Genomic DNA, 20,987 nt, shown 5'->3' on the forward strand with positions numbered 1-20,987 from the left:
TGCTACAAATAAGGTGTTTTTCAAGAATTCAGCCAACCAGTTAGTATTGTTTAATCAAAGGAATCCTGCCATATCAGAACAGCTGGGCAGATGGTATGACCAGTAACCAGACCTGATGTCATGTAAGGTGTTATACATGGTAACCAGCATTTTGAATCACATCAGGAAACAAACTGGCAAGCAGTACTGCTTGCAAAGTTGAGGTATTACATGAGCATGCACCAAGGTATGCTCATCACTGCCTACATTGCTGTTCTGGACCAGCTGAAGCTTTTGGGTGATTTTCAAGGGTAGCTCTATTTACAGCGCATTAAGATGTTAAGCTGTGACCATGGCACGAGCTGCACTACCTTCAGGCACGGGGACAGAACCTCAATAGCCTCACTTACTTAGCCTGGCATCAAAAGATATAATTATAAAGATATGATGATCATGAACCACAAACTGGCAGATGTCTTCACCCAGTGGTTTCATGTAGATGTTAAAAAGGGGAGAGAAATAGCCTGCAAATATTAGCCTGCAACAAACCATAAATGAGGAGTTTAGGGAATGATCTCTCCCCATCATCCAACACTGACTGGAACCAGGCCGAGAAAGAAGATAACTCAATCCTCAAACCCACAAAGCCAGTTGCAAGGCACCATGGTTGACGGCATCAAGAGCCACCAAAACATCAAGGAGCACAAGAATGGATCCACCATTGCCATCCCTGCTCCATCAGAATAAGCATGATCAAAAGAGTGTCAGTACTAAATTACAGTCTGAAACCTGACTGAAACAGGTCTGTATCCAGAGTTCTCATCAGCTATGGAACAGCCACCTTCAAAGAGAAAGTTGGAAGTTGGTCAATAGTTATCAGAGACCATTGAGTTCAAGGAGAGCCTCTTGAGGAGGGAGCACACCAATAGCTCTTTCGAGGCTGGAAATACCACAGCCTCTATATCAAAGATATGTCAAATTGGATTTCTTTGAGGGCCGGATCGGCATTGTAGTTGTCCTCCGTGGGCTGGGCCAGGTTGTGGGGGGAAGACGGGATGGACGGCAGACCGGATGGATGCCTCCTGCAGCACCCTGCCGGCCAAAACTATTTTGCTGTTGTCACAACAAAGTTTTCTTTGTTTATTAGAGTTTTCTAGAGGGAAGGCTCAGAATTAATCTTGAAATCTTCCCAAATGCTCTCCTCCCATAACATGTGCTTGCAGAGACTTTAAGGATAACATAAAGTACTTTCTCTCTCATATAAACACAATGGAAGAAAATAAACATGCACATACCTATCTCAACTAATTATGTTTCTCACCTCATTCTTTCCTGTTCCCGCCTTTGTCTCTCCTTTTCCTTCTCTGCTTGTTCAGCTTGAGCTTTCAAGGCTTTCTCACGCTCTTCCTTTTCCCGGGCGGCCCTCTTGAAGTGCTCAAAGCTGTCACTGCTGGATTTTACTGTTGAAGATGGTGTAGTGGGATGTTTCTGCACTAAGCTTGCCCAAGATCCCATATTTTTTATTTTCAAATCCTGTGGAGGAAAAAAGTGCGGGATCAGTAATTAAACTGATACTGGTGTAATTAAACTGTAACATGGTGTAATTGGTGCATATGAAAAACCAGAATGTTCCCTTGCCTTCAAGCAAGAGTTAAAAATAATTTAGCTGGAAGTCTCAAAGGTGCTTTTTCAATGACTGACAATCTCCTTGGAAATTTAGCTGGTAATTTACAGACAAAACCCCTCCAATCTAACCTCAGCTGGAACCAACTGATTACAAATACCCATTTCTAAGGCACACAACAAAGGAGCTTGAATGCCAGTGTATTGTTCTGGATGTCTTTTGCATCAAAAATTGTGTGGCATTAAAATCAAGCTTGGCGATTTTTGAGACAGTATTTAGAAAACAAAAGATAAAAGTCAAATTGAAGCAAATATTTTTTTGCTGACCCTCAAATATATCTTGGAATTAATGTAAGTATTATAAAACTGTACTTTAAGCTGAAATTTCAGCCACAGCATAGAATTAGAACAGTGGGACAAACTATGAGAAAGGAACTACAAACTCACAACAGCAGTTACCTACAAAAAAAACCTCTATAAAATGTTTTACAGGTGGCATTTGCTACCAGCGAGATTGGCCAAGATGTATCCCAACTTATCACCTAATTGTTGGAGATGTAATTATAAATCCGGAACATTCTATCATAGAATGTGGTGGACATGCTCCATCACAAGGAAGTATTGGTGAAAAATTCAAAAATGGTTAGAAGAAATTACAAAGCAAAAAATAGATATGAAACCTGAATTGTTTTTATTAGGAATACTGGACCTGAAAATGAATAAAAACCTTCAATACATTATATTGCACATACTTACTGCAGCAAAAATCACATTCGCAAAAAATTGGAAACAAAAAAATATACTGTTATTATACTGTAATAAGGAAAATTCTAGAATGCTCAGAGATGGATAAAATGACTATGGAGTTGAAAGAGAGAGAGGATTCGGACCGGGGTGAAATGCTCCCGGTTCGGACCGGATCACTTGATCCACCCGGAGGCAGGTGGTTCGGAGAACCGGTAGCAAAAATCCCTGCCCCTACCCCATGCCCAGCTGAGCTGTGCAATCATCAGAGGCTTTTTTTCTTTTAAATGCCTCTGACAATCCAAGATGAGTTGCCTGATCAGCAGAGGGTTTTTTAAAAACCCTCTACCGATCAGGCAACTCAGCTTGGATCGTTAGAGCCATTTAAAAGAAAAAAAGTTTTTTTCTTTTAAATGCCTGACGATCCAAGCTCTGACGATCCCAGCTGAGTTGCCTGATCGGCAGAGGGTTTTTTAAAAACCCTCTGCCTATCAGGCAACTCAACTGGGATCGTCAGAGCCTTTTGAAAGCATTTTTTTACAACCTCTTCGCCGAAGAGATTGTAGAAAAAATGGCTTTAAAAGTTAAAAAAAAAATTGGCCATGCCCACCCAGCCACATTACACCCCCCCCACCAAGCCATGCCCACAGAACTGGTAGTAACAAATTTTAGATTTCACCACCTATTTGGACTATTATGAAATATGGAATAAAATGTACAGTTGGCTCAAAAATAGAAATCAGAACAAGAAATGTTTAACTTAATATTGATGAAACTTAAAGTAACTGAACAACATTAAATAGAGGTAAATATAAACGAATATAAATGTGTAGATAAGAACAAATGAATATTATAATGTGTGTGTGTGTGTGTATGTATATATATATGTATATGTATATATGTATATATATATATTGGAGTAATGCGATTATTCTACTATTGAGTAGTAAATAGAAATGATAGAATAGAGAACTACAAAAGCAAAGCATGTAAATTGATATGAAATGCTGTAAAATTACCATTAATGTTATGTAATGTTCAATATGTTACGTTTTGACATGTTTTGTTTTTATATATGTGTGATTGTTTTTTGTGTTGTTTTTAAAGACAAACTGTTTAATAAAAATTATTTAAAAAAATAAAAAATAAAATTGTACTTTAAGCAATGCATAATGAATGAAAGGTCAATGAAAAGAATGGTCAATGAAAAGAAAACCAACTACTGCTACTATTGTGTACTGTTCTACACCCAACTGACTGCAGTTAATCAATAGGTAGATAAATAGTAAGTCTAACCTATAACTCAGGGAAATTAAAAATAACATGGGTTGGTAAAATGAGGACCCAGATTGTTGGGGGAAATGTGCTGACTGTGTAAACCACTTAAGAGAGGGTTGTAAAGCACTATGAAGCGCTATATAAATCTAAGTGTTATTGCTATTGCTAATATTTCTGTATAAATACTTACATATAATATTCTTGTTAGGATACAGATTATCATAGTTTAATTAAAGATTTAATATTGATCATTAGAGTTCTAAAGCCACACTAGAAATTTAGAAATATTAAAGCTACTATGAGGGTTCATTATAACACAAAGTGGGCAAATCTTATCAACCATTTCTGCTTTTTTCCTATTGAGGAAAACAATATATAATTAAGTTACCTTTTTAGGTGCTACTGGTGTTTTTGGTTCTTGCTTCTGTCTCTCTTTGTCCTGGACTCCTGGTGGTGCATTTTGTTCTGAAGGTCTTATAACAGGCCGTCCACTGTCCACTGTCTTCATCTCTGTTCCTGAAATAAGAATTACAACTTTAACACTCTTTCTATCTAGTCAGCATCATTCAAAAAACACCCTGAAAATGAACTAAATTGGGCTGTCCCCCTGAATGTAAACTAAATCACAACAAAACACATGGGGTTTCTAGACAAAGCGATAAATCACTCACGTTGTTGGATATGTACAGGTGGCTTGATGCTCTCTGGGTGTTTGATAGGATCTTGTCGCAAGGCAGGGCTAAAGGTCTCATTTCGAATGACTGGGGATTGCATCTTCTCCTCTTTGCCCATAGGCTGCGACTGAACTACGGATGCTGCTCTCAGTTCCTGGCAAAGAAAGACAGACAAACAAAAGACCATCGTAATAATAATGTCTTTTCATGGCTTTCCCTGTATTGTCTGAGCCTCCCCACCAATAATAAAAGTTCTTGAAGGAATCTGCTTTCTAATGGATGCTGGAAAAATGTTTACAGAAACAAACATCTGAATAAACTTTTGTTTATAAGATGCCTTTACCTGCTTTTTTGGCTGAACATTTGATTGTGGTGGAGACTGGTGCGGCAACCCCTGGAACGGTGGCATCTGAGGGGAATGCATCATGAGAGGGGAAGGTGCTTCTCTCAAGTGGCCTGGAATAAGTCAGCACCAATGTTTTCAGAAAATAATAAAAAAAACTTTGGAAAATGCACTTATGATATTCAGCTGACAACTTGGAGGAAAAAAAAGCTTTTGAGTTATCTGAGATTTGCTCATTTAAACACCTATTTACGCTCATTAAATTTTCATTTGCAGAATTGTAAATGAGGAAATGTCAGTTTTACAGTTATTTGAAGAAGAGTGGTATAGAAGGGACTATAATAGAATGCAAGGTCAAAAAGGTTATAGTCACTTTTGAATAGTACAAATTCCATCAAAAATATTCACGCATGGAATAAAAACAGGGCTATTTTGTGGTAGGCCTGGACTAAAATTCTAGTGTTCCAGGCAGCTGACTGGGCAGGAGTCGGGGAGAGTGAGAGCAAGCTGACAACAGACAGTAGAGGCTGGGGGTACAGCAAAAGAAACTGGGAAAGTCAGGGGTGGGCTAAGCTGGTGGAATATACCATTCTAGGAATCACAATTTATGTGCGAAGATTACTGCAGCCAGGAACAAATGCACAGGATAGTACATCAACGTGGGAGGGAGGGAGGGAAGATCCTGAAAAAGTCAGGGTGGAGAGAACACATTGCATTGCGACATTAGCAGTGGATCAGAAGTGAAGGAAAGGGAAAGTGTTAGGACAGTGGAGACAGCAGGGGTTGAAAACAAACAAGGGAAGGGAAGTAATTGGAAATATCACATGTGGATCAGAGAAGTGGAACGTACCCACACTAGGGAGCTCTTAAGAGGAAGAATGCACACCAGAATTTTCTACTTGTCAAATAAAACATTCTAAGATTTCTCTATATTCTGCTTTATTTGAAACTTAGAAGAATTTAGAAGTTCTGGGGCTTATCTCTGCCAAAATGTGCCTGGCCCAAAAAAATTGAGCAGAAATTTCATACACCAAAAGCCTCAGAACAGAAATAAAACATTTCCTATGAATATCCCTATTCCGCTTGAATATTAAAAAACAAACATTAAGAGTTGTTTGACAGTGGAACCAATTACTCAAAGATGTGGTAAAGTCTCTTTTATCAGAGATGTTTATCAAATGCTGGATCACTTTGAATTGGACCACAATGAGGGTAGACTTAGTAGCCTAAATGGCCCCTCCCAGCAATTTAATTCTGTAATACCACAGAGCAGGCAACTGAGGAGGAAAAAATATCATTTGCTTATACCTTTCCAAATAAAGCGAGTCCCACAAAGAGGGACAAGGCACTGAAACGAAATCTAAAAATCTAAGCCACTAAAAAGTATTCTATTGTTCTACAAGCATAACTGGATGTAGACCTGCCATTTTTGGAATTTGTAAAGCAAGACCAAGTGAAGGATAGGGGAGAAACAAATGAAGCATATTTCACTGGACAACGAACAGCAAGCACATTATTCCTCTTCAGGGATTTAGCTGAATGCATGGAAAACTAGAATAGAAGAGAGAATGGGGAGGAAAACCTTCCCTGTCTTTTTCTGTCTCCAACTCCACCTCCACCTGAAGGTCTGAAACAAAAATAACGTTGCATTGGCTTGAAAGCCAATGCAACTTTGTGCGCACTGTACATCTCTTATTTTGGACTCTGGATTGCCTGTTGAACTCTACTTTGAGGAGGTTATGGAGAGGTAGAAAATAAAATGTATGTTAGCAAAATTTCAAGTTTTTGGTTAAAATGAAATCATCACAGAAAAAAAATATTGAAAGCCATGCCTTCAGCAAGTTTTTAGGTTTTATATTTTATGAAGTCAGCCATCTTGAGTGTTCCCTCTGAATACGCAAGTGAGACATACACAGAATAAGCCGCAAACAAACAGAGGATCTTAAGAGAAAAGGGAGTAATTTCCATCAGAAAAACCCAGGTTCTTTTAACTTGCTTTACTACATTTCCTCTTTACAGAACTCTTTTAAAGGCAACAAGCAATTTTTCACAAGTGTTAAATCACTGTTATGACTTTCCTGCACCTATCCAGATGGCAAGTATCTAAAGACCCATCTGTTCAGCTGCCATGTTTCAGGCTCAAACAACTCACCTGCTGCGTAGGGGTCTGGCTTGTGATGTCTTGGTGAAGAGTGGTGTTGGATGACTTGCTGGGGTTTTGACGACTGCTGTGGGGCTTGAGGCTGCTGAGGGGGCAGATGTGGCTGGGGCGGTGGTGGAGGCTGTGGGATATGGGGTGGAAATTGCATGGGCTGCATATGGACTGGCCTCTGCTGTGACTGATGTGGTATTTGTTGCCCTGGAGGGTGAGGAGGAGGTTGCAGGGAGGGCTGAGGCTGCGACTGCACTTTTACTGAAGGGAGTAGAGAAGTCTGTGGTTGTGCCTTCTGCAACTGCTGCAAGTAGAGGTGCATCTGACTATTACTCAACGGCAGGTTGTGGTGAGGAGCAGGAGGCTCTTCATCCTCCAGAAGCACCTGGGGAGGCTGGGGGAGTGGGGGCTGGGGAAGCAGAGGCTGCTGGTTAAGAGCCGGTGACACAGCTGGAGGCCGAGAAGGTTTGGGGGGGAGTGCTGCAGCTCGATTACTGGGTCTTGACGGTTGCTGAGGCAGGGCATTGTGCAAAGCTGAAGAGAAAAGAGTAATGTTACATTAAATACTGTACAACAGGACCCGTGATATAATTATTACTAATTTATTTTTAATTGTTCAATTAATCAGTTAAGATTATGGTTGCCTATTTCAAACGTCAAGACAAAATCTGTACAAGCAGCTGAGAACTAGACTCTAGAGTAAAACTGTAGGAAATATTATAAACTATTTCAAAGAAGGAAACTCCCCCTCCCCCCTCCCCAACTACACCCTTCATACTACTTTTCTACTTGAGTACATTTAACATAAAGTGACATTAACTAGATCAGGGGTCCCCAACCTTTAGGGCCTCAGGGACCACTAAATTCATAATTTTAAATCCTGTGGACCACTAATATGATCTGCCTAATGACTGGCTGGGTGGGCATGATCATGTAACTAGGTGATCATGTGACTGTGTGGACATGGCCAACTTGATGTCACTCGCATCAAGGGGTGCCTCGCTGGCCTCTACTCAGCCACTCCTCACCTGCCCGCCTGGGTTCCTTAGGGCCCCAATAGGAAGTAGTTGTCGGAGTAATAAGTCACCATGAGAAAGAGTTTGGCAAAACAGCTCAGTTCAAATTGGATCTCTCTGAGAAGGAGGCTCAGCAGAAGCACCTCACTGAGGACTATGAGCATAGGCTTTCCAAGCAGAGGGAAGACCTGCGGGAGTGTAAGGCCAGGTACCGACACCTGGAGGCTCAGCAGGCTGAGATGGTCAGCCAGTTCCAGGCCATGATGCACCCTCCGGCTCCTTGCCATTAGTGGCACTTCCCTCCAGCCTTTGCCCAAAGCCCCGCACCAGGAGGCTGAAGCAGACCCCAAGTTAGAATTTCTGCCCCCCTCCAAACCACACAAAAAGACCCTGAAGGGGGAGACTCTCTGCAGAAACAGAAGCGTTCATTGCACATATCTAGCCCAGGGGCCGTAGTTTGAGGACCCCTGATTTAGTGCAATATAAAAAATGCAAATAATTTTTTCTGCGGACCACCATAATTTTCTCACAGACCACCAGTGGTCCACAGACCACCAGTTGGTGACTACTGAACTAGATGTTATTCTCCATTTGGAATAATACAGTCCATTCTATCATGTCAAAATGTTGTCTTTGCTCCACTGATAGAATTACAAACAGAGGAATAATAGCCTTCATAACATTAGTTATTATTGTAAAACATGCAACCTTGGTTGGCAAATTCCACCCTTTCCATCTGGTCTCTGTTCATATGCTATTCTTTTTAAGATAAATTACAGTTATGTTTACTGGGATTTTAGTAGGCATATGCAAAACCTAATATTCTGGGAACAGAATTTTCCAAATCAATTCTGGAATTTCAGCAGTAATTGGAAAACTACCAGGCCCTGACTGGAAGAGACATAACACTATAGTCTGCAGAGAAATGGAAACATTCTAGAGTTCTCTGGAATGTTCTTTTCCTTGAAGGAGGATTTTCCACATCCTCAGAGTTTGGTTTCAATTAAACCAAGATTTAAATCAGAGTTCTCTTTCTCAATTAACAGGCAAATGTACCTCATAATCAGATCTGATATTACAATGGACTTAGTTGGCTGGAAATATTTACATCTAAAATTGTAGTGTGTCTCACTTTGAGCTGCTATTTCATTTATAGTATCCTGGATTGATCTGGTGCTCATTTACTGCAAAGCTCAACTGGGAAAGAATGATGTAAGAAGAGGTGGATTGTTCTCACAAACTCAACATACAGGTTCTAATGCACCTAAAAATGGTTTACCTGGAGGGGACACTACTGTATGTTGATTTAAGTGAGGAGGAGTGCTGTGCTCAGGCTGATGGGGGAGATGAGGTGGCATCTCAGGTGGGGGAAGGTGCAGAATAGGCTGAGTGAAATGTGAAATAGTGTCAAACATGTTCCCTGGGAGTGGATGCTCCATAACTGGGATCTGTGTTGGAACAAAAGCTGGAGGAGAAGACTTGACTGCGGGGGCTGCTTGCTGAGGGGCAGGTGGAGGTGGCGGTGGTGGTAGCTGTGGTGGTTGCACCTGCTGCTGCTGTTGCTGCTGCACCTGTAGATGGTGATGATGGTGATGCTGCAAGAAAAAAGCCCATCCTTCAATCAATGCAAAGCAGTTTTGGAATGAGTCATTTTTGCACAGAAAATTAATAGTGGAACTTCTCCCTTTTGTCAAGGGCTTTTTTCTATACATTTCCTCAACCTCTGCTGTTTTTGTAAATATGAATACTTAACCAATTCTTTGCAATCAGAGAAAATGAACTGTCTGAGGATCTAGTAGAAAACCATGTAATATCAGCCCCTACACATTTTGTAAACATTTAGGAGGAAAACATCCAGGTCCATATATAAATGATAGTATAATGTTGAACCAACTTGATAATTAATGCTAGTTTCAGCAGTTGGAAGCAAGAAAACAACAGATGGATTCTGCTATGAAAGGCAAGACACATGCAATAATTAAACATTTAACTTCTTATCCCATCCAAGCAGATATTTTGTTAACTGAGTTAACTGAGTAACTACTTTTATTCAAGGTAGTTCTATTAGTAGTTTTTAGGAAAAATTCAATGTACAGGAAAGCCAACACCAGCTAAAGAACAGGCAAGCAATTGTGACTTCACATTGTTGTGAATAGATAATAATAAGGCCACACTGCTTGGATCTGCAAATATGCTACACTGATTTATTGGAACATCCTAGGTTTTTGGGAAGAATTTGATGAAAGCAAAGGGCAACACCAGTTAAAGAACTAGCAGGTGAGACTTCATACTGTGTATATATAATAAACAAATCAAACACCGTTGAACACTATTCGCACTGATCAAATGACCATCAGTCAATTGCAAAAGGCAGCTTTACTTGGAACAGCTTGCATTCTGCAACAATACCTTTAACACCATCAAACTGCAACATCTGCCTATCTTGGGTCCTTAGGATTGATTCAATAGATGGGCAAAAAATGCCAAATCCAGTTTAAACATCTGACTGACTGTGTGACCAGCTTTAATAATAATACACCAACTGACTCTCAACTCTAGACTGCTTATAATAAGTAAAAGAAATTAAAGCAAAAATCAAGAAAAATAAAAGATGGCAGAAGTGATGAAGCAAGGTGACTCAATCTCCTTTGCCACAAAGGTGAAGACCCAGGTATTTGCAGGTCTTCTAAATGGCAGATGTGGCAATTAAAAAAAAAAGATATTCCCTTTCTCTATTCTTCTGTCAACTTAGAATTGGTTAGTTCCAACAGTAAGCAGATTCTTGCCTGTGACCATGGCTAAGAACAGAAATAATTAGAATAATTAGAAATAATTTAGAACCACAGCCTTGAATATAATGGAGATACAAACTATTCCTAATGCCAAGAAGCCTAAATAATTAAAACTCTTCCTTTTCCTTTCAATAGGGCCTAAAAATAAATTGTTTAAAAACGAATTTGTGGAATGCTGAGCAAACAATTATCATTAATCAACATGTTAATTTACACCCTCAAAATCTGTATTATAACATACCTTCTTTTGTTCTCGACCAGGATGTCCTTTTTTCTTAATTTTGGGGGGTATTTCTGTAGGAAAAGAACAATAAAAGATTACTGTATGGCAATGTTTTTGAACATGAATCATTTTATGATCAAGACAGTGAAATCCAAAGGTATAGCACTGTTACTTCTAACATATACTGAACATTTGAATCTATTTGCTTACTTATTTTACAAAATAAACTATTTTTTAACAATGAACTTTATTAATTAGTGTAAGTTGTTGAGGCAATGCCTCAATAATTCATTTCCCAGCATACCAAGGTAGCATGGTCTACCTTCCATGAAATTTTAAAGTAAAAAAAAAAAAATGATTTTTTTGCATTTAACGGGTAACACCTGAATTGCCTATATGAATTTACTATATTATTTGCTCAAGTTTGTGCTGCACATAAATCATCCATGGTATTTTCACTCACACAAAAATTACATTTTGCTTTCATAACTTTGGCTGCTTTTTGGTACTTAAATTTATATCGAAAAGGTATTTTTCCCCTTTGGGGTAAAATTAGAAAGCTGAGGTAACTCAACTGTTATCTATTTCTGGAAGGAAAGTTAGGGCTTATTCTGCTTAGATTCTTAAGTAGATATGAATGTGTCATATTAAGATAACCTGAAAAAGCTGTACTGTATATGCCTCTTCTTCACCAGAAAATTTTACACAATCCTATTATAAAATGATAAGAAAAGTGTGGTCTAATAAAAGATAGCAGTAACACTTGAAATTCATTTTGAAGACAAATTTCTTGAGAAGAAAAGCAAAATTTCCATCTCTACTGTCACAAACTAAAGACAGTAAATATAGCAAAACATTTTATTTATACAGTTTATTTTAACAGGTAAAACAGCAGTCACTCTTTTTTTACAGTGTTTTAAGCCAAAACACAAGAAGAATTTGATAACTCAAACTATACTATTACTTTGCATATTGTCTTTCAGTCCTTCTGTTTTAATTTTTCTTCAGGTGAATTTAACTCATTATTCACAACTCCTTATTTCAGATTTTATTTTTTTTTTAAAAAAAAATCTACAGTGGGTAATTATATGAACTTAAAATATAGCATTAAGATTTTTTTTGGCACTAATGACAGCAGCATGCCAAAACTAACAGATTATTAATCTATTATTACCAATTTTCTTCACTACAGAAAATTCACAATTATTCCCCTTTACTCCTTCTTCAATATCCTTGTAATTTGTACTAAATTTGTGCTAAAAATTTGTGCTAAAAATTGTACTATTTGTCAAATATTTACTCTTTCACATTTAAATAATTTCTGTTAAGATGCTTTTTATATATGTGCAATACAATGTAAAAAGTCACCACTGAGACAATTTACCCAGGAGGCAACAGCTATGCACTGTGAGCCACAAAGTAAATTGAACAAAAGAATGGTAGACACTCAACACTGAAAACCTGAAACTGAGGGGAAAATACTGTCACTAATTCTAACCAGACACCTTTTAAAAAAGTAATACTTGGGCTATTTGCTAAATTTTAAAATATGCCCAATACCACATTAAACAGTAACACTTTGACACACTAATACTATGAACATTAAGAAAATCTTTTGTTGTTGGAACAGAGAGTATATGTTAAAAACATAAACATATAAATATGAGCAGCCTCTCCAAAATACATGCTTTGCTGGCACTATAAATTCACCCAAACATAAGAGCTATACCAAAGAGCTATACTGCAATCCCATTTTATGTAAGAGAACAAAGAGGAATAAAAATATAAAATAATGATTATGGCTTTGATACCAAAATATTGAATCTGTATTTGCATGGATGAGTAGCTTTATTGTTGTGTTTGGCAAGATAAGCTCCCCAATTAGTTCATATAAATAAAAAAAAGTTAAAAAAAACTTGCCAAGAACTTTAAACTCACAAGACTCTCTGATTTATAATTTGAAGTTCAAGATTTTCAGTATCTAGTTCATGACATATTTAATACTTAATAAAATCAAATATGGTCAAATCTAGGTTAATTTTCTATTTGAAAAGAAAACTATTCTTGTAGGAATAATACAGATTGCTTCAAGCATTTTAATTATGAAATGATTTCTAAAGAAAGAATTACCTTGTTTAAAAAAGAAAACCTAACTTAAAAATAGTTGATGCTATTGTTCTATTGTATTGGGCAGACAAAATTAGGAAAAGCCTGGTGGTGTGTTTAACTTTTAAAAAGCAAAAAGGCAGACTCCTGATTTCTTCACAGAAATATCCAACACATTTTCTTGGCAGCAAACATGGAGATGGTTTGCTGCTATCTTCTTCAAGTATTCCCCCCACCCCATTTTTTTAAAAAAAATCCTGATTTAAATTATAACCGTGATTTGTCAGAAGTCTTCTATTCAAATACTTATTTTGAGCCCCACGTGAAAGTAGCTTTTGGGGATAAACAAGATTGGACATGTGCTGCCATCTCCTGAGACATTAGGCATAGATGTAAATATTTAGTTTAAAATAAGAAAACATTATTGTAACATAAGGCATTTTCAAGGTCAGTTTGGCAGTATGCCTTCCCCTGAAAAATCACTCTGCTGTGATTAAATTATCAGAGACTATTCCAATGTCTTCATAAATGGGAAGCTTTTAGTAGTATATACTTTACTGTTTTTCCTTTAGGAGCTTCAAGAGGAAACATAGGGGATAGTAACTGCTCAGAGTTACCCAGTGATCTCTCCCTGGTAAAGTAAGAATTTGACCTAGATCTCTTGGGGCCCCAGTGCTGTATCTTAACTTCAACACTGGCTTTTGCTGCATTTTAATGTTCTCTAGTGCTGTATTTTACAATAGGCACTATACTTTATTACTTTACATTATATTATGTATTACTTGTTAGCAGATACCACTGTATAATGGTTGAACAAAAATGCAGTTCGGGGTGGAGACAGTTGTTTGGTTTACAAGAATTGCATTAAAATATAAACCAAAGTAATTTATTTTAAAGCTAGATATAGCCGTTTCATAGGAAATACATTCTAATTGGACAGCACTATATTATTTTTGTGATTGTGTATCTCTGAAAAGTTACAAAAGAACTTTTATACAAAAGGGTACAAAAGAAAATATTTTCCATTCAAACAAAGCATTTTGTTTCTTCTCCTTCCCCTCCTCTAGTTGCACCCAATGTGCATATTTGCTTTAGATGATCCATCCTGTAATCTTCCACAGAAGATTTCGAGAGGGGATTAATTTCCCCAGCAGACAAACACCACTGGATTCTTAAACTATTTCTGGCATCAGTTGACTGTAGTTTATTGCTTGTAATGTGTGATTTATTTATTTATTTATTAGTCCAATTTATATGCCACCCTTCTCCGTAGACTCAGGGCGGTTTACAATGCATTATAGCAATAGCCTGCATACTTTCTTGTATATACCTGCTTATTAGGGCTTTCGCCCCGCCCCCCCAAGCGGTGTTGTTCTATACAAAGTTGGCTTATTGCCCCCACAATCCGGGTCCTCAATTTACCTACCTCAAAAGGATGGAAGGCTGAGTCAACCCTGAACCAACAGATCATGCATTGCCTGAACTATTTCTCTTATATCCAAAGTATATTCCCCCAAAGAATACAAGATAAGCCAGAATTTCCACATTTTTAGTGCAATCTAAATTATACTCAATTTATTTGTAACAACTTAATAAAACTATCCACAACATCCTAAGTTGTTCTTCATTACAGGATCATGTAGCAACACTACACCTAAACATAACTTTTGAAATTAAGGAGTAAGCCAAAACTGAAGTGTGTATTTTGTTTTAATTGTCTCTGTAGAAATCTTACTAAATACAGCTAGTTCTCGATTTGAGCTCAAAATTTCCACTGATAAGCAAGATGGCTTTAAGTCAGGGGTGAAATGTAAAATTTGTTACTACTGGTTCTGTGGGCGTGGCTTGGTGGGGGGAGGGGTAATGTGATTGGGTGGGAGTGGCCAACTTTTTTTAAAAAAAAAACTTCAAAGCATTTTTTTTTACCACCTCTTCGGCTGAAGAGGTTGCAGAAAAAAATGCTTTGAAAAGCCTCTGACGATCTCAGCTGAGCCGCACAATCATCAGGCTTTTTTTTTAACTTTTAAAAGCAATTTTTCGTCAGAAGAGGTTGTAGAAAAAATGCTTTTAAAAGTAAAAAAAAAAAAAAAAAAAAAAAAAAAAAAGCCTGAGATGATCGTGTGGCTCAGCTGGGCATGGTGGGGGACGCAGGGATTTTTGCTACCGGTTCTCCAAACCACCCGCCGCAATTGTTACCGGATCGGGCAATCCGGTCCAAACCGGGAACATTTCACCCCTGCTTTAAGTGAGTTTTGCCCCATTTTCTGACTTGTTTTGCCACAATTGTTAAAAGAATAACTGTAGTTGTTAAATTTGCAACATGGTTTTTAGTGGATTTGACTTTTCTTGTCGGAAGGAATACGTCAAGTGTCATAAATATATGCCAGTTGCCAAGTGCCCACATTTGATCATGTGACCATGGGGATGCTACAACAGTAGTTAAGTGTGAAAAGGGGTCTTAAATCACTTATTTTCAGTGTCACTGTAACTTCAAATAGTTAATAAATGAATGGTTGTAAATTGAGAAGTACCCGTAGCACAGTAGTTTAGACAAGGTAGTAATGAACATTTCAGAAATCTTAAAATCTGCTTAATTTCAGCTTTAAAGTAACTTTTAATTAACATAACATTATTGAACACCTGTCACTAAGTGATTCAAAAATCCCATTTATCACATGTTTGCCAAACCTTAACAACCCATTCTTAAGTGGGTTAGCTTGAAAGTAGTGTATGGCTGCTCCTGTTTATATAAGTGAATCCTTCTACCAGCTGCCTAACTATTACTCATAAGGTACCTACAAAGACTGAAGATCTCTGTGAAATGCCTTTCCAGGGGGCATAAAAATAGTCTTCCCTCAACTGTCTATGCAGAAGTACTCTCTAAAGATAAACAGGGAGATGATCCAAGCCTTGTTTTTCCTGCACACTTCAAACAAGGAAAATAAATTTTTGAATTCCTATTTGATAATCACACAATAGAATATTTATGATGTGATGTTTAAAGAGTTGTTTATTTCTCTGTTGAACGTCTAAAGATAGAGAGACTATTGTCTTATTTTAAAATGGGGACATAAATATTCATTTTCAAATGTCAAAATTAAGTGTTATTACAATGTTAGTTATCATAGAAAAAGTAGGTACATTTTTTCCAGCAAAAATAAATTCTTTATTTTTATTATTCAAACAAAAATATAGTAACTGTACAATGACAGCAGATACTCAATTCATGATTAATGCATTTTGAACAGTCAAGGGAAAGAGGAATTACAGCTTTACTTAAACATGCAATTTATACATTCCAATCAAAAAAGGTCAATTTTTATCCCATCCCTTAATAAAAATTAAAAACAAATGGTAGGAACAAATGCAAATGGAGAAAAAAATTAACAATATTAATAAAGACATTTATTTTAAATCCCCAAATACATATTTTTGTTTATAAATAACCTTCCCAAGTAAACTATATTTTTATGATGGATTTAATGACTAACTTGTTTGGACGCTCTGTGTTTTCTTGAAACTGGAAGAATATAGCTACTACTCTCTCCAATAAAAATTATTATTACTGGATAGGTAACCTACTAAAACCCTGAAAGTTTGGATAATAACAATTCATATATTATTCCTTGTCACTGACTGACAAGATTACTGTATTATTCTGCTTTGAACCATCATTAAAAATGGAACTTAATATTCAGATTTTTCTTACATGTTTATTTGGGTGTGTACAAAAAGGGCAGCCACATACTTCCATAAATATTGATGTATATCACAGATTCATTTTATAAAGTTGTACTGTAGTATAAAAACTCATTTTTTTAAAAAATACCTGTTTAGAAATACATTTAATGCTATACCAAAATGTTGTAGATAGTTAACTAAGTGCTTCAAAACATAGCTATCTTTATGTGATTTTCCACAAACTGACACATCCTGTTAGCAGTTATTTTTTAGTGTAACTTTTCTGTATCTTTCATGTCTGATTACTGAGCTGCTTTTAATGGAAGAAATTTTTAAAAGTTTCCCCATATAACAATAAAAGCAGCTTTCATATATAAGAATAAAGTTTTTGAGTATATGCACACACACACACGCACACAAAGTAGGAGGGGGGATAAAATTTATGTAAAAGTCTCCATCAGTCTGAATAATTCTTAATCAGGATAAAGGATTGGTCTATTTTTTTCCTCAGGTCAGAAGTAATTAATAGGTAACAATACAAATTCAGATATAGACAGAGTAAAGATTAAGTACTAAATTATGCCATGCATTTAATATACAACAGAAGTGAGTTGCTAAGAAACTTTTTTTAAACATAACAGTTCGTTTGCCATATATTAAAGCAGAGGCAACATTTTGAAGTGCACATTGTAACAGGTTGCCTTGCCTTGTGCAACAGGCCAGCCAATCTCTAGTCATTATTTAAAATTTTACAGCTAAATCATATTTCATTGAAAATGTTCCTCAGTGAATGCAATATATTAAGTTATGATGTAGATTTCAGGAGTAAAAGAGAATTTGAGAAAAAGACATCATAGTTTTCAAAAAAGCCTAAATTTCATCCAAATAAAAATATGGGCTAATTATTGTCAAGGCCAGGACATGAACTTTCTTCTTCGTGATGGGAGAATTATGCAAGAATATAATCTATAATGCAGTAAAGTACAGCCTCATTTATTCATCTGACACTGTATATATGAGTTCACAACTGATTCTTCTCCTTACTAAGTCACTATAAATTGCAGTTTGAAAAAGCTGTGAAAGACTTATGTCACCCGTTTCTGGTGAAATCTATATTCCATGCAAATCAAAGGTAAAAAATAACTTAGCTCCTATAGGTAGTCATCAACTTTAGGATCAATTGGGACCAGAATTTTGGTTGCTAAGCAATGCAGTTGTAAAGCACAATATTACATGTCTGCATTGCTTAGCGACGGCAATCCTGACTCCTAATTTGCTATCCTAACTCCAGATGTGCAGATCATTAAGTGAGAAGTGGAGGGGGTCCAAGGGTAGGAAGACAAGGATGAGGACTGCACAGGCTGCCTACAAGGGGGTGCTGTAGTGTGGCATGAGCTCAGGAAGGCTGGGGCACACACATGCATGTGTACAAATGCAGGGAGGCCAGAAAAAGAATATGCTATAGTTCAGGGGCTTCTTGGAGCATTGCATCAAAACTGCAGCTGCCATTGAAAGCCTCAGCTGCCTCAGCCTGGCCCAACACCATGGCACACAGGGGCTTCTGCACACGGCAACTCTGGGGCTGGGCTTTGCGCCATGACTCAGGGGCTTCTTGTTGCTCCAGAGTTGTTGCGCTTCAAGAAGCAAGCTGCTGGACCAAGCCTGTAGCTCTGGGGCTGAAAGAACCCCTAAACCACAGTGCATAGCCTAATCCCAGCCCTGCCCAGCAATGTGGTGTAAAGGAGCTTTTTTGCACACCATGGGTCTGGCACACTAAGAAGCCCTTCAGCATCACGCTGCTGAGCTGGGACTGGACTCTGGGTTGCAAGAAGCTCTGAGCCACAGCATAGTGCAAAATCTTTTACACAAAAAGCTCAGCTCCAGACGAAGCACAAAGGGGCTTCTGGTGCGCCATGGCTCTGGGGCTGCAAGAAGCCTGAGTACAGTGTGAAGTCCAGCCCTAGCCTGGCCCACTATTGGCCACCCTGGGAAGCCACAGCTGCAGTTGTTCTGGCCACCTTGTATTCCATGGTTCCTACTACCCTGCACTCTGCTGCTTCCACTTGACCTTTCTCCAGCTGCTGATGAGGCGTTCCCAGCCTGGTTCCCAGGAGGCTGGCTGCATGAGGCCATTTTCCACAATTCTCACAAGGAACCCATTGTGCACAACCTGGGGAAGAAAGTCTCATGTGTTCAGCAACTGCCTTGCAAAGGGTCAGACTGGCATGCTTGGTCAGCAATGGAAGAAAGATGGTTAAAGTCAGATAGGGCTGCAGAGACTGCAAAATGCAGAGGACCAAAAGGACATAGATGGGGTGGGAGTGGAGAGATAAGTGGCTGAAAGGAATTGAAATAATCCTGCAGGCGTTTAATTGTGGGCAGGCTGCTAAATGCCTGAATTTGGATGATATGATAGCAGGGGCATTGCCACAGCTGTAAGTTTGGGGACCAGTCTTAAGTTCCTTCATTCAGCACGAACATAATTTTGAATGGTCGCTGAGTGAATGGTCATAAATCAAGGACTAATTGTATTCAAGCAGGTATGCAATACAGGTAAATATACAAAGTTACTGCATTATCATATTAATTAATTAGTCGAACTTCATTATTTAAGTTCTAACTGAATAATTTAAAATAAAAGGGTGAAGGTAAAGGTTTCCTTCGTATCTGACTCTAGGACACAATGCCAAGGGAGCAGCATTGTCTGAAGACATTTTCCATGGTATGTGACCAGCATGTCTATACACCAAAGGCGCATGTAACACTGTTACCTTCTCACCTAAGTGGTACTTATTAATCTACTCGCATTTGCATGCTTTCAAACTACTTGATGGGGAGAAAGTGGGGCAGGAATGGGAGCTCACCCTGTTGCAGAGTGCTCGGGTCTCGAATCTGAGCTATCAGCTTTGCAGCTGACAAGCTCAGCATCTCTAACCACTGATATACAAAACAACTTGTATTCAAACTGGTTCCATTATTTTTGAAGAGTTTTAAACATCAAACAACGCCACTTAGTATACTGTTTCAAGTTCAACACACTCCCAAAAGAATTGAAATAACCATTTAGCAATCAAAATGGTGCATTTCAAATTGGAGACAATTTAGACTCAAAACATACTGCACATCCATATATGCAAGATGCACTTCCTATGTTATGTGTAAACTGAAATGAATCAACAATTAAACTCTCCTTCTGCTTTATGCCGGACTATCTAGAGATGTGACATTGGGCACAGTTTAATAATATATCTTTTTTAATATTCAATCCATGAAGCTACACCTGACACGTCTGATTATGTACTAAAACATTTTAAAGTGAAATTTTATCCAGCCGTAGTTTTACACATTGAAAACATACTTAGACCATGTGTGAAATGATCATTAGTATCCTTAACTACAAGCCCAGTTAAAACACAGAAGAAGAGAAAGATCTCATTAAAAACCAATACTGACATAAGACCAATATATTATCAGTTAAGATACTCAAGGTGGCACAAAATTTTATTTAAACTGTTATTTGCCTGGTAAATACTACTACCTTCTTTATATTCCACTTCTAGAATAAACCTCTTTAAAAAATACTTCATCAAAATACAATGCATGCTAATCTAATAAACAAGCATATCAAGCCAATAATTAAAAATAAGTAATAAAACCCCATTTCACATTAATAAAAAACAATAAAAACCTATTAGGAGATACTATAAAAATGCCCTTAAGGAATGACATGAACAAAGTAAGTCAACAGTCTATAGTCATTTATGAAATAAATGAATAAACTCAATTGCTAACAAAGCTTTAAGGTCTGATAACAAAGTGAAGAGCAAGCCTCCCTTTCCCCTTTTTCTAAACAACAACAACAACAACAACAACAACAACAACAACAACAACAAAACCCTATGATAAAAATGAATACTAAAGGAAAAAGCAAGGCACATCATCAGAGCTATTTTTTGTGCCACTAATAAAAAATAAACTTGTTTTAGAAGGAAGACAAAATGAAAATGAGATTTTTTCATTACGCCAGTCTATGTAGACTATGTAAGAATTTGTGTCTCAGATCTGGTCAAAAGCAGGTAATCTTTGTCTAGTATCAGGGTTTCATCAAAATTTATAAACAGAGGTTTAGTGCAGAAATATAAATCAAAGTCAGCACAATTATTAAAAATAAAAGCAGCACATATATTTGTTATACTCTGCTATACAGAGAGCTTCATTGCAGAATTGTGATTCTAAAGAACCTGTTTTTGAAATATATGGCAGCTTGAGGAAGAAAGGAAACATGAAATGATATCTATATCTTTAAATTACTTTTAAAACAAAAAAAGCCTTTGTACATTCCCTATCACTTCAGCCAACATAATTTTAAAAGGTCT

At 37.5% G+C, this 20,987-nt stretch overlaps 1 protein-coding gene across 5 annotated transcripts in view; it reads right to left on the minus strand.

Annotated features, from left to right (window-relative positions):
• The window catches only part of BRD4 (bromodomain containing 4), a 110,295-nt gene that overhangs the window by 6,624 nt on the left and 82,684 nt on the right, over positions 1-20,987 (minus strand). For all 5 annotated transcript variants that reach the window (XM_070937424.1, XM_070937427.1, XM_070937429.1 and 2 more), the window contains 7 exons: positions 10,843-10,895; positions 9,089-9,404; positions 6,794-7,327; positions 4,642-4,754; positions 4,296-4,452; positions 4,013-4,140; positions 1,301-1,512 (listed from right to left, as the gene is read on the minus strand). In XM_070937424.1, the coding sequence (XP_070793525.1) occupies positions 1,301-1,512; positions 4,013-4,140; positions 4,296-4,452; positions 4,642-4,754; positions 6,794-7,327; positions 9,089-9,404; positions 10,843-10,895 (1,513 nt within the window). The remainder of the gene's footprint in view (positions 1-1,300; positions 1,513-4,012; positions 4,141-4,295; positions 4,453-4,641; positions 4,755-6,793; positions 7,328-9,088; positions 9,405-10,842; positions 10,896-20,987) is intronic.

The sequence above is a fragment of the Pituophis catenifer genome, unplaced genomic scaffold, assembly GCF_029215685.1.
Source record: "Pituophis catenifer annectens isolate HBS135680 unplaced genomic scaffold, rPitCat1.0.hap2 SCAF_2, whole genome shotgun sequence".
Classification (NCBI taxonomy): domain Eukaryota; kingdom Metazoa; phylum Chordata; class Lepidosauria; order Squamata; family Colubridae; genus Pituophis; species Pituophis catenifer.